Consider the following 12,830-nt stretch of genomic DNA (forward strand, 5'->3'; position numbering starts at 1 on the left):
ATACTTTAATAATGTGACTAGTTGTGTAATTAGATTGCTTGTTAAAAAAGGCATATCTTGTTTGTTGCCAAAATAGAATACTTAAGTAATTTTTATGAACTAGCACACTGCATTTAACATTTCTCTTAAAAAAAAATTAGTGAAAATAATTTTTTTTTTTTTTAAATAATAGGTATTGAATGAAACCAAAGTAATCCTCTTTTGAGCTTACAATATTTTTACATTGTTTTTAGCATACACTCCTCAAGAAATAGTAGGTGGAATAACTTCAGAAATTTTGCTGCCCGAACTTTTAGAAAAAGCTGGCTATTATAATAAAATAGTAGGTAAATGGTAAGTAAATTATTGAAGTTATATTTCCTTCTGTAATTTATTGCTTAATGAAAGTATTGGAGATATTAATTAAATAAGAATTAATATGGGTTTTAAATATATCATTATTATTGTAATAGGTCATACAACTGAAATTTCTATTTTTAAGATACTGTTTCTTCTCAGAAAATGATGATATCTAGCCCCCGTTAAATGTTATTTGGGTCAAGGAAATTATAAATGAATGAAACTGCTTTTTCTTTTCTTTTGAAGAAACAAAAAGAAACATGCAACTGATTGCAATAATAACAATAATATAAATTGTTTTTTGAGTGCAGAGAAGGAAAAGCTTATTATGTAAATGTGAAATATGTTACTCTATATTAGCCATTTATTTGATGTATAATGATAATAATTTCTCATTTGTTATAGTTTTCTTATTTGATAACCATTATTTATTTCCTCCGTGTCATTTTGACATCGTAATAGATATACAACTTTTATAAACATTTTGAATACTGCATGCAATGCTATTTAATTGTATTGAGCTTTTGCATAATATTGGTAAAGTACATAAGTACTTTATCACCAATATTATAAATACTGCTTTGCATTGATAATTATGCATACAGCTTTGCACTGTGCAACAAAAAATGTTCTTTTTGATGTCAGCATAATTATATGTAATTAATCATTTGAGCTGTTATGTATGTAATAGTGTCTACAGGTTTTTTAATATGCGTTAAATGTGAAATAAATAATCGTGTAATAAATTTAACCTTTGTAAAGTAAGATCTTACTAAAGATAACATCTTTGAACAGAATGCCCTATGACAGTTACATTCTCAATGTAAATCTGAAAAAAATATTAATAGATGAAAAGTGGCAGTGCAAATCATTCTCCATGGTTGAAATGTAGCAATCTTAACTGATATAGTTAAGTAAAAATAAATTATGGTATTCTAGTCACAGATTGGTTTTTTTTTGGGGGGGGAGTTAGAATCCTAATCAAATTATACGCAAGCATTAGCTATTTTTTCTTAATAAAATTTTATGTGTGTTATGATTAAAGTAAGAAAAACCTAGATGGATTGTGTTATAAATTATTGTGATTGGCAAGTGGGATAAAATAATATTTTATGTCTGTTATAATTGGAGTAAGTAAGAAAACCCTAGATGAATAATTAACATAAGTTAAAAAAATTTAATTGACCTCTTATGGCAAAATACCTGAAAATTACTTGCTGTAGCAACAGTGCATTTTATTAAAGAATAAACTATATCATATTAACACTGTACTGAGAAAATTTCTGTACAGCTAATCTCTTTAATTTTAGTTTGCTGACAAATTACAAATATTTAGCCATTTGCTGTAGGAATATTAGTTTCAAATCTTAAAGTTAAAAGGATAAAGAATATTTTTGAAAGCCTACTGTATTTTAGAGACCTGTTTTTAGATCTATATTTAGATTATTATTTAGAGAACTGTTTATTTATTAACCCTTTGAGCACTATGGCCAGTCATGAGATTTTTTTTTGTCACTTTGCATATATTAGCTTATAATTAAAGATATTGTGCTTTTTTACTTTCTTTAATAATATAAATGTCATATTAATGAATATAAGTTTATGAAAATAGACTAAAATTAGTAAATATACAAATTTAGCTAATAAAAGCTGTTTAAATACAGATCTTCACGACAGATCCAAAAATCTGCACCACTCAGAGGTTTAAACTGTATTTTTAGAGATAAAGAAGACAATTGTATTTTCAGAGAGTTTATTATAGGAAAATATTTAGAATTTTTCATGTTCAGTGAATCTGAGATCTTCCACTTCATATGAATTTTCTTTGCATAGCAGGTTTTCCTTATATATGATTAATTATAAATTAAATCCCATGTATAGTTTTATGAAAATTATACCTATTATTTTTATCCAATATTTGATAGCTGAATATATTATATGATAAATATCTGAACTCCAATTCACTTAACATCTGTCATATTAAAAGTTTAGAAGTGAATTTTCTGTTTCATAAGTAATTAACAGAATCACCTTGCTCTGAATAATTTTATCAGTAACTTATTTTGTTAAGTTTCTTATGATGGATATCCATTACAAACTATTTTTAAAGGTTATGCAATAGTACTGCTGGAAAGGATAACATAAGCTGAAAAATAACTTTCTATTTTTGCATAATAATTCTATAAAATTTTAAATTATTGTTTATATAGCAATTAATGTGATTGAGTAGCTTTAAGTAAGTTACTGCATCTTCTAATGCATCATAATTTATGTGCAGTGTGTATTATCAATAGTTTTGCCGCTGATTTTCATTATTTAAAATTCAAAGAGAGGCGTTTGCTAACATGATTAGCCACTAATACCTAATATAGTATAGCTAAGTACAATTTTAATTTTCTATAATTTATGAATGTATTGTAATATATGTTTAATTACATTTTATTATTCTGTGAGCAATACTACACTGGTTATCATAAATTAAGGAAAAATCACAAAAATAGCGGTAACTCCCTCAAAAATAAGACAAACTGTGTAAAATTTGAATATGTTGCCAAGTAAGAGTAGCTCAGTAAAACTGCAATATGCAAATTAGTGGTGCTGCTTTCGGAATGCGTCATCTGCGAGGAGCATAAAAGTCCTTGTTTGAGAACAAGCCCACATATTTAACTGTGACAGTGACATCAGAAATGTAAGATAGCCAATTTGTAACAATGACCTTCAGGCATCATTTGTCTGCAGAATTGCGATGGAGAGCCATTGGGAGACTAGAGGCAGACAAAGTCAAACAGAAATGGTCAGATGGCTAAATGTGAGTCCTGTGGTTCATAGACTTTGGAGGCAATTTCAAACCATGGATTCGTCATCTAGGAGGTTCAGCCAAGGACTGCCAACTGCTACGACGAGCGCTGATGACCGATATTTGACATTATGTGCATGCAGGAATAGAACCATTACTCCGACTCTTCTTAGATCCTCCCTTGCTGCAGCCACCGGAAGGTTCGTGTCAACGTCAACTGTGAGTAGAAGGCTTCACGAAGGTGGTCTGTATGCGAGGCGACCAGCCATTTGTGTGCCGCTCACGTCATGTCATAGGAGGAATCGTTTTCAGTGGGCACAACAACATGTCCACTGGATGCCTGATCAATAGAGGACGGTTCTCTATACGGTTGAATCCAGGTTTAGTCTAGGAAGCGATAGTAGGCGTTATTTGATATGGAGAGAACTTAGAACCCGTTATCATCCATCAAACATCCGTGAAAGCGATGCATACAGAAGGGGCAGTGTCTGTGTTTGGGAGGCATCTCTTTGAGTGGATGTACAGACCTCCATGTCTTTTCAAGGGGAACTGTGAATGCTCAGATTTATAGAAATGACATCCTTGATGTTTATGTGCGCCCATATGCCGGGGCAATAGGTGATGCTTTCCTGTTACAGGACGGCAACGCAAGACCACACAGGACTCGCATCATAGATGATTATCTTCAACAGGAAACAATTATGTGCATGGAGTGGCCAGCTCGATCCCCAGACTTGAATCCTATCGAGCACGTTTGGGATGCTTTAGGAAGACGTCTAACTGCTCTCAATCCCTTATTGCGCTTGCAACTGCTCAAACCCTTATTGCGCTTGCAACTGCTTTGCAAGAGCAATGGCTCTCGCTTCCTATGAAACTGATAGACTGCATAATTGAAAGCATCACACATCGCTGTATGTGTTGTATTGCTTCTAGAGGCGATCATATTCCATATTGAAGGTACTTTTCCCATAGCAAACTGACACCTTCGATTTGTTCATTTTATACATGTGTTAATTTCTATACTACCATATTTGTCTGGTAATTTCTTTTTATGTTATTTGATACCTTACTGTGTGCTGTATATTGTGGGTAAGTTTCATTAAATTATACATGTAACTTTTACAGTAATCGTGATTTTTGTGATTTTTCCTTAATTTATGATAACCAGTGTACTAATATTTATTTAAGGGCTTGATTTTTATAGCATTCTTTATGTTATCATTTATGATGGATATGAGCTATATTGTTTATAGATTATGTAACTATACATTTCTAGGCATCTTGGTCACCAGTTTCAATATCTTCCACTTCAACATGGATTTCATGAATGGTTTGGGTCTGCTAACTGTCATTTTGGTCCATATAAAAAAAGTCCACCTAATATACCAGTTTTTCAAAACAATGAAATGATTGGAAGGTAACTAAAACCATGTCATGTATGGTTACTATTAAGAAAATTCTCTTTTGTTAAAGTTATATGTAAAATTGATGGCCCTTAAAATATAAAGCTTAAAGAATTCTAAATTATAAGATGAATAATTTAATATTGTGTTTAAGCTTAAAATAAAGGTATGCCGAAATCAAATCAAAAAGCATTGTATAGTATAATAGATGCTGTAATGTTATTATGTATGGCTATGGCTATTTTGATAACATTAAAATGATCCTTTAAAATATCAGTATTATTTAACTTATTTAATATAAATATACTAGAAACATATAAACATCTTATTTTCTCACAATTTCAATTAAAAAATATTATTTATAATAAATATTGCAGTTATGCCAAAGTTCACTTATGTTCATATTCATAATGTTTCTGAAAATTTACTGATACTGTCCACCTAATTTTAATACTCAGAGGACAGTCTTCATCTCAACATTTATAGAAAATTCAAAGATTTCATTGTATTCTTTTTTTTTAAAGTTTATGTTATGTTGTGCTTTGATTTATTTGAGAAAGGAACTCTCAAGTATTTTCTTCTGTTTTCAGAGATGCAATTTTGATTTTATTTTCATCGGGATCTACCCAAACTTTAAGTAACTCACAATATATGTTAGGTGGATTTGTTGCATTTTTTTAACTTCCTGTATTTCATTATGCATTAAAAGCTTGGCTTACTTAGCATAGTTCTTTATTGTCTTTTCTGAGATGCAGTTCTAAGATATTATAAGGTATTTAGTAACGCCTTCTTAGCATGCCTTCGTAATGTAACGCTCGGCATGTATTCGAGAGGTCCATGGTTCAATTCCTGGCGAGGGCACTGCTTATTTTTCATTTTTCCTGCTTTCAAAAAATACCTAATGTCTTTACAAATTTTTGTAATTCCCTCCCCTCCCCCAGTGTGTGTTTGTTTTTGTTTGTGATCCTACTTCTTGGAACCTGTATAATAAATTTGGCAGCAGGTTTTGTTTTTTACATTAAAATTTCAGCTCATCCCATCCCTATTTTCAGTAACAAAAATGGCTAAAGAAAGTTAAGTAAGAAGAATTGATTACCATTCACATTGCTTCTTTCTATTCGCAGCTGTTAGCAGGTTTATGACTGTGCCATATTGTAAGCTAAACCTTCAGTTTCTTTTGGTTAGAGTTTCTCATATTACAAAATGTTGTGTTGGTGTGGAAGTGAAAATGTCTAATGAAGAAGCAAAGAAAACAAATTAACATAACAGAAATGTAATTGGGGAGAAATAAAGTATTAATAATATGGATTTATGTGTTATATAAAATATTATGAGTTGTGAATAATTCATCCTTCTTTTGTGAAATTTTAATATTTTCATTAGCTTCACAGCCTCTCAATCCACATTAGGTTGAGTTTGCAGCACTCTGCTGTAGTATTTTAAATGTACAACCACATTACCTGCAGAAAAAGGTTTTCTAATAAAAGCAATATTGTACTGAAATTTGATCTGTGTATATTTTTATTTAGGATACCCTATATATTGTATCAATATTCTCAAGTGATATCTCATTAGAATTTATTTAATATAAATTATACATATTGTATTGTTTACAAAATCATATTTCTCATGAGTATAAATGATTTCTCTGTATCAACTGCAAAAAGATATTGTACATTTTTTAGATCAAAAACTACTTTATTTTTACGGAATTTGCTATAAATTTAATATATTCATTAAAAAATTTAACTAAATTTAACATGATTCTGTAACTCGTATTTTTCAACCATGAGTGTGGCTCTAAATGAATATTTACCCACATTTTTTCATTCCACATATAATTTATGTAAGTGTGCATAAATAACTACTGAATTTTAGAACAAAGGGAGAATGTTTTTATCTAAATTATTTTATCAGCACCTTTTAATTTTTGTACTTTTGAAATTGTAAAAACTCTGTGTACTGTTCAGTAAAATAGATTACTATTAGCTGGACTCATTAAAATCATTATATATATATTTTATAATTTATATTAACTATTTGAAGCAGCTAGCCACTCTAGCATCTAGTCATAACAAAAATTAATGATATGTTTAGAATTTAAACAATGTCTAAATTTGTATATGTATAATCCCCAACCTCTTGTAAAAAAAAAAATAAACTCAATTCATATACTTTAGTGTGAAATTGCTAATTGCACTGTATTAATTGGGTTTAAATTAAGAAAAATAAAAAAAAATATCACTCACAAATGGTTATGTGTTTTTAATATGTAGTTCAATATGTAGGGGTGTCCCTAAATTTATGGGCCAAACTTTAAGGGTAGGTAAAATACATGTAAAAGCATTTTTTGTGCAGCAGTGTGGATCAGGAATGAAAAGTGTAGGTGGAAAAACAGGAAATGCTAAGAAAATAGAAAAAAGGCTCTTTATCTACATATTTATGTAAAAAGTGCTGAAACATCTGACCATTAACAATGTTAAAGCCCTGGAAGTATCGTCTCAGTTACCAGGGCACAGTGTGGCGGTAGAGGGCAGTGTCATAAACAGTTATGCTGTATTTATTCTTGTATACTACATATAGTGAGTAGTAAAGAGGAATGAAATGCAATGAACCTTTTCTAAAAAAAATTTCCATGGTTTTGATCTATGGTGGTGCTCATCTTGAAGAAGTGTTACTGATATTTATTTGTGTTCTCAAAAATACTGTTCGCTTTCAGTTGTGGTTTTCTGAGAGAAGTTCTGGGTAAAAGATTTTTAGGGCAGACGGTATTACAAGGTTAGTGACATAGCTTTAAAAAAAAAAAAAAAAAATTGGGGGGAGGAAAAGTAATTGAATTTGGGAGTTTAGTTTGCATAATCAAATCATTTGCAAATCAATTTTAATAAGTTCAAATAGCATTAAGCAAGCTTCAAACAGTTTTTTGCTGTTAAATAATTTTGTGTGTGATGGAGCAACTTACATTCTCTGAGAAAGCAGACATGCATCTTGTTTACAGGGCGGCGAATTGTAACACAATGAGGTGTTAAAGTTGTACCTTGGGTGTTAAAGTTGTACCCTACAGGACAAAGCTGCGTCAAAAAATTTTTCTATGTTTACACTTCGAGCTTTAGGAGAGTGGTTTATTTCATATCAAGAGAACAGATGCCAGTTGCTCGAGATGTATAAGAGTTCCAGAAATGGAAGAACATGTTCTGAGAGAGATTGAAGGTAATCCAAACATTAGCCCAAGATTGATTACTTGAACTACTGGCATGAGTAAAAACACTGTATGAAAAATTTTGCACAAGGAAAGACTTTTTCCATCCCACTTACAGTGAATGTAGCTGATTATCATCGATGTGTAGATTTTTGTTGTTAGTTTTTGCAGCAGAGTACATTCACTCTAAGTTTCTCCACAAATGTACTTTTCACAGATGAGGCCACTTTTATATGAGATGGAGTTTTTAATTTGCATATTTTCCATGTGTGAACCACCTTTAACCCACATGCTTTCCAGGTGCAGTTCTCTGTTAATGTGTCCATGGGATTTTAAATGATTTTCTTATTGGCCCATGCATGGTACCACATCGACTCAATGGCATGACATATTGAATCTTTCTGGAAGAGGTAGTACCAAAATTACTTGATACTGTTCCAGTTGCTGTTTGAAATGCCATGTGGTTTCAGCATTATGCCCAATTCTGCAATAATGAGTGTTAATTATCTCAATGCCACTCTTGGCCCACAATGGATTGGATGAGATGGACCAGTTGCTTGGCCAGCACATTCACCAGATTTATAAAGTATTAATTTTTTCTTATGGGGACACTTCTAGGCACTCGTCTATGAGACTTCAGTTGACTTTGAAGAGATCCTCATTGCAAAACTTTAAGTTGCTGTTGTAACTGTCTGTGAAACACTTTCGAAAAGGTACGCCAGTCACTTGCTAAATGCTACCAAGCCTGTATCGATGTTATTGGTGGTACATTTGAGCACTTACTGTAATGTTATGTAAATAAAGACTTTTTGTATTTCCACTGCATTTCTTGTTTTTCCATTTACACTTTTTATTTCTGACCTCACATTGCTATACAAAAAATGCTTTCTCTATGTGTATTTTACCTACACTTAAAATTTAGCCCATGAATTCAGGGACACCCCATATAGTGAGTAGTGAAGAGGAATGAAATACAGTGAACCTTTTTTAAAACATTTTTCCATAATTTTGATCTATTGTGGTGCTCTTCTTGAAGAGGTGTTACTGATATTTATTTGTGTTCTCAAAAATACTGTTTCCTTTTATTTATGGTCTTCTGAGAGAAGTTTTCAGTGTGAAAGGATTCACTGTATTGTATAGTTTTATAATATAATGATACAGTCAAAAGTCGTTAATTTGGACACCCATAATCCGGAATGATCTATAATCCGGCCCTCAAAGCTACAACCTTTCTGCGCATGCATCGCGTTGACGCATGCGCGTAAGACCTTTACCGCTGTGAATTTGCGCGTGCGAAAAATACGTTTACGAATGCGCGTTTAATGTATAACGGACGGGATAAGCTAAGCTAAAATTATCTAATTATCTATTTCAGTTATGTTGCAGATTGCGTTGTTCCTTAATCTTCGAATTGGATCCGGCTTATTATTTTTTGCAGACTGTTAGAGCAATTTTATAAAAGTAAGCTTGAACTTTGGATTATGTCAAATAGAATTTTCGATATATATTTACTAATATGTAAAGGATATCCGAAAGTATCTTTCGGAGTCCATTACACAAAAAGTGGAATTGCTGCAAAAAATGGATAAAGGCATATATTTTGTTTATCTAAACTTTAACGCTTGTTTATCTAAACTTTAACGTTTGTTTATCTTTAACACGGCGTGCAATGAATTCACTATCCTTATCTTTAAGGGCAGATGTTTTTATTTTATTTGGCTTATAATTGCTTACTCTATGTAGTATTTCATCTCGATGTACTCCATCTTTGATATGATTTAAATCAAATGCCTCGTCATTATAATTCGCTTCCGATAGCGAAGAAAGTGACAGAGGTTATTGAAAACGAAAAAATTTCGATTGACAAATTAGTCGGTATTCTCGACACAGCAATTATAGGACGTGAACAGCGGAACTTTGTAACTGAACAAGAAATTATGTCTGTTTATTTATAGAATTAAAGAGAATGTATTATCACATAAAAAACGAATCAACTTAAACAACTTACATTGAAAGAAATGTTTAATAAAGTAAACAAATAAATATTAAGCTTTTTTTTTTTTTTTTTTTTTGTAAATTTTGATACCCTTTAGATCAAAATTGTTCTTTATTTCGTAAATTATGGTTTTATATTTTTAATTTTATAATTTCTGCATGCCATTTTACCAGATTTAAACTGATGATCTATAATCCGGAAAAATCGATAATCCGGAATCGCCGAAGTCCCGACGAGCCCGGATTAATGACTTTTGACTGTATTTTAATGATATTTATTTAATTTTATCAATATACCATTATCTATTGTATCATTTGTCTCTTAATGCTGTATGCCTTTCAATAATTATTCAGTGGTTAAACTAAAAGCACTACTTTATACCTAAGTACATGATTATAAATGATGTCTGGCTCCTTTGTAAATGTTTTAATTTAAGAAAGTAACTGAGTAATATTATAAATATTGAGCAAAATGTTATAATATATAATTATATCTCAGATACATAATTTAGTAATTTATTATGATAGTAAGAAATTAAATACTGCCTATACTGATTTAATTGTAAAATTAGCCTTTGTAGTTGAACCATTGAGTAAAAATGACTCGGATGAGAGTTTCCTATAAGCTGTGTGTGTACACACATTTTTCAAAAATTCATAACACAAAGAAAATTAACAAGCGCACACACAAACATGCCACTAATCAAAATAAAGAGTAACAGTAATAATTATTACATTATTTTAAAAATAAATCATGTTAAATATGTTTGTTATTTATTAGTTGGTATTTAATATGCATGCTCAGGTTGTACCATATAACTGTAGGAAATTGTGCTATTTATATGTAAACCATAGAAAACGTTGTGAAAAAATAAAAACAACAAGTGATCTTAAAATCTGAATTGCTTAAGATAAAAAGATTTAATATATACTTATATAAAGGTAGCTTTATATACATATAAATCTAAACATTATTATTAGAGTTATGTTTATATTTTGGGAAGTAATTTTGTTATGTTTACATGTATGTTAATGTATTAATTTTTACAACTAATAAATAGTTTTTGATATATATATATATATATGTTTTTGGAAATAATGAATATTATTGAAATAGAATTAATTTAAATATTAAAGTAAAAAATAAAAGTATCACAAACAATCTTTGTGTAAAAAATAAAAGTGGCAAAACAATTCTTGCAGAAAATTTTGCACAGGTCAAAATAAAGTTGCACATCAGTGTTAAAAAATTAGAGGAAACATTGATCATAACCATTTGACTGTGTTATAAGCAATCTCAAAAGAAGTATCTAATACATGCTGCACATTATTGTATGAAATGTCTTATCTTTAACATCCAAGTGCTGATAAGAAGTTTTGACCCATACTTGAATACTTGTCTAAACTAAAATGTGTTTTAGGTTCTCTTTTCAATATTTTTTCTTGTGAAACATTTTTATGTAGGCTGAATTTGAAAGTTTGCAAATTTTATTTGTGTATGTGTCGTTAACTTCATTCTAGTTTCCATTATTAAAAAAAAAAGTTATTTATTTTTTATTCTTTGTTTTTTTTATTTTATTTATTTATTTTTATTTATTTATTTATTTTTTTTATTATTATTTTACAGCATCATCTTCTGAAAATTTTATGTTATGCTCAGAATTTATAGCGTGCTGTTTGTAAATACAGACTGAGATTAATGCACCATATTTGTACTTGATGCGTTTTATTTGATTTTGATATTCAGGCTTTTTGATTTCATTCATTATGTAAAAAGAGACCATTTTACAGTTTTGTGATTGATCTAGTACATGTCGCATGATGTGGAGAAAGGGTCTCCAATAGTCCAATAGGTCTGTGCACTCTGATGTGCACCTGTGTGCGCCACTTCCTCTTCGATGTGCACATACACCTTTCTGAATCCATCGTGTGACACAAGGTTGGATGGTAATCACATCATCCCAACACAGGTGGCTATTGAGCGCAGCAACAAACCAAGCTCATGAAGTTTGATAATAAGGTCACATTCCCTGGTCGCTAACTGATGGTATTGAGCTTGACGACATCTCAGAGGCATTTTCTATGCTTATTCTAAAGTCTCCAATGCTCCGTAAATCCTCAGATGCTGTTTATGAGAGAGAAAGTGGCTGACCTTTATAGCCCGCATATGTGTACCACGTGATCCGATGCGTGCGCAACTTTTATCATTTGCACCTCACAACTCTCGCTTCTGCAATTTGCATGATGCTATGCGCATTATTTCTTGGTGTTGCTATTTCACTTTTGAGGAGTGTACATCTTTATATCCCCAGGCATCTAATGTAAGACTTTTACCACCAGAAGTGCAATCAGTTTTAAACCTCACCTTTTTTTTTTGTTCATATTACTTATCAAATGCTGCCACCAAATATTATTGTCATGTATTATTTTTAATGAAATGATGTTCTGAATATGAAAAAATAATTTGGTAACACCAGTAAAAAGGATGTTGCTATCAAATGTTATCTCTGTATATTATTAAAAAGTAATAATGTAGGAAATATTCTAAAAAGTATGGCAATGTAAATATAAAGATGTTGCCATCGTATGTTTTCACCATGTATTATTTTTAAGGAAATAATGTAGCAAATAAAAAAGGGGTGGCAACATTTTTAACACTTTATCCTGGTTGACAGGATTGTAATTTGTGTTCTTCATATCCCTCCTCTAGGGTCATTTATTGTATTAGCTGAGTCCTGTACTCTGACAGTCTAAGCTCTGGGGATATAAAATATATAAGTCCAGTTCCTTCTTAACACCAAAAAGTGTGACCAGTCATTCAGACATCAGTGTTAGAAGTATCCTTGGTGTGCTTGAGTATTATAAAAGTCCATCCAAATAAAAATCCTTGAAGTAAATTTTTTGAAGTTCCCTTCAGGAACATTTTCTGTCAAGCCTGCTCTTCGTGCCTTATACAGACTTGAGCCAAAAGGGTGAGACCTTTGTTAACTAATGACATTTTTTACTACATTTGCAACCATGATTGCATCATTATACTATTTTCCAGGTACTTTTAATTTAAGTTTGTATCAAAAATATGACAACATGAGTGTTTACA

The 12,830-nt window shown here is 30.8% G+C and overlaps 1 protein-coding gene across 2 annotated transcripts in view; it reads left to right on the forward strand.

The window, feature by feature from the left end:
• Positions 1-12,830, forward strand: part of LOC118203759 (N-acetylgalactosamine-6-sulfatase-like) — a 76,674-nt gene that overhangs the window by 10,710 nt on the left and 53,134 nt on the right. Inside the window, exons 4-5 of one of the 2 annotated variants that reach the window (XM_085815092.1) lie at positions 234-333; positions 4,413-4,553. In XM_085815092.1, coding sequence (XP_085671218.1) covers positions 234-333; positions 4,413-4,553 — 241 coding nt within the window. The remainder of the gene's footprint in view (positions 1-233; positions 334-4,412; positions 4,554-12,830) is intronic. The other variant, XM_085815093.1, reaches the window with a different exon arrangement.

This window comes from Stegodyphus dumicola, chromosome 4 (genome assembly GCF_044657685.1).
Source record: "Stegodyphus dumicola isolate Sdum_Otavi_A_Nest chromosome 4, ASM4465768v1".
NCBI classification, from domain to species: Eukaryota; Metazoa; Arthropoda; class Arachnida; order Araneae; family Eresidae; genus Stegodyphus; species Stegodyphus dumicola.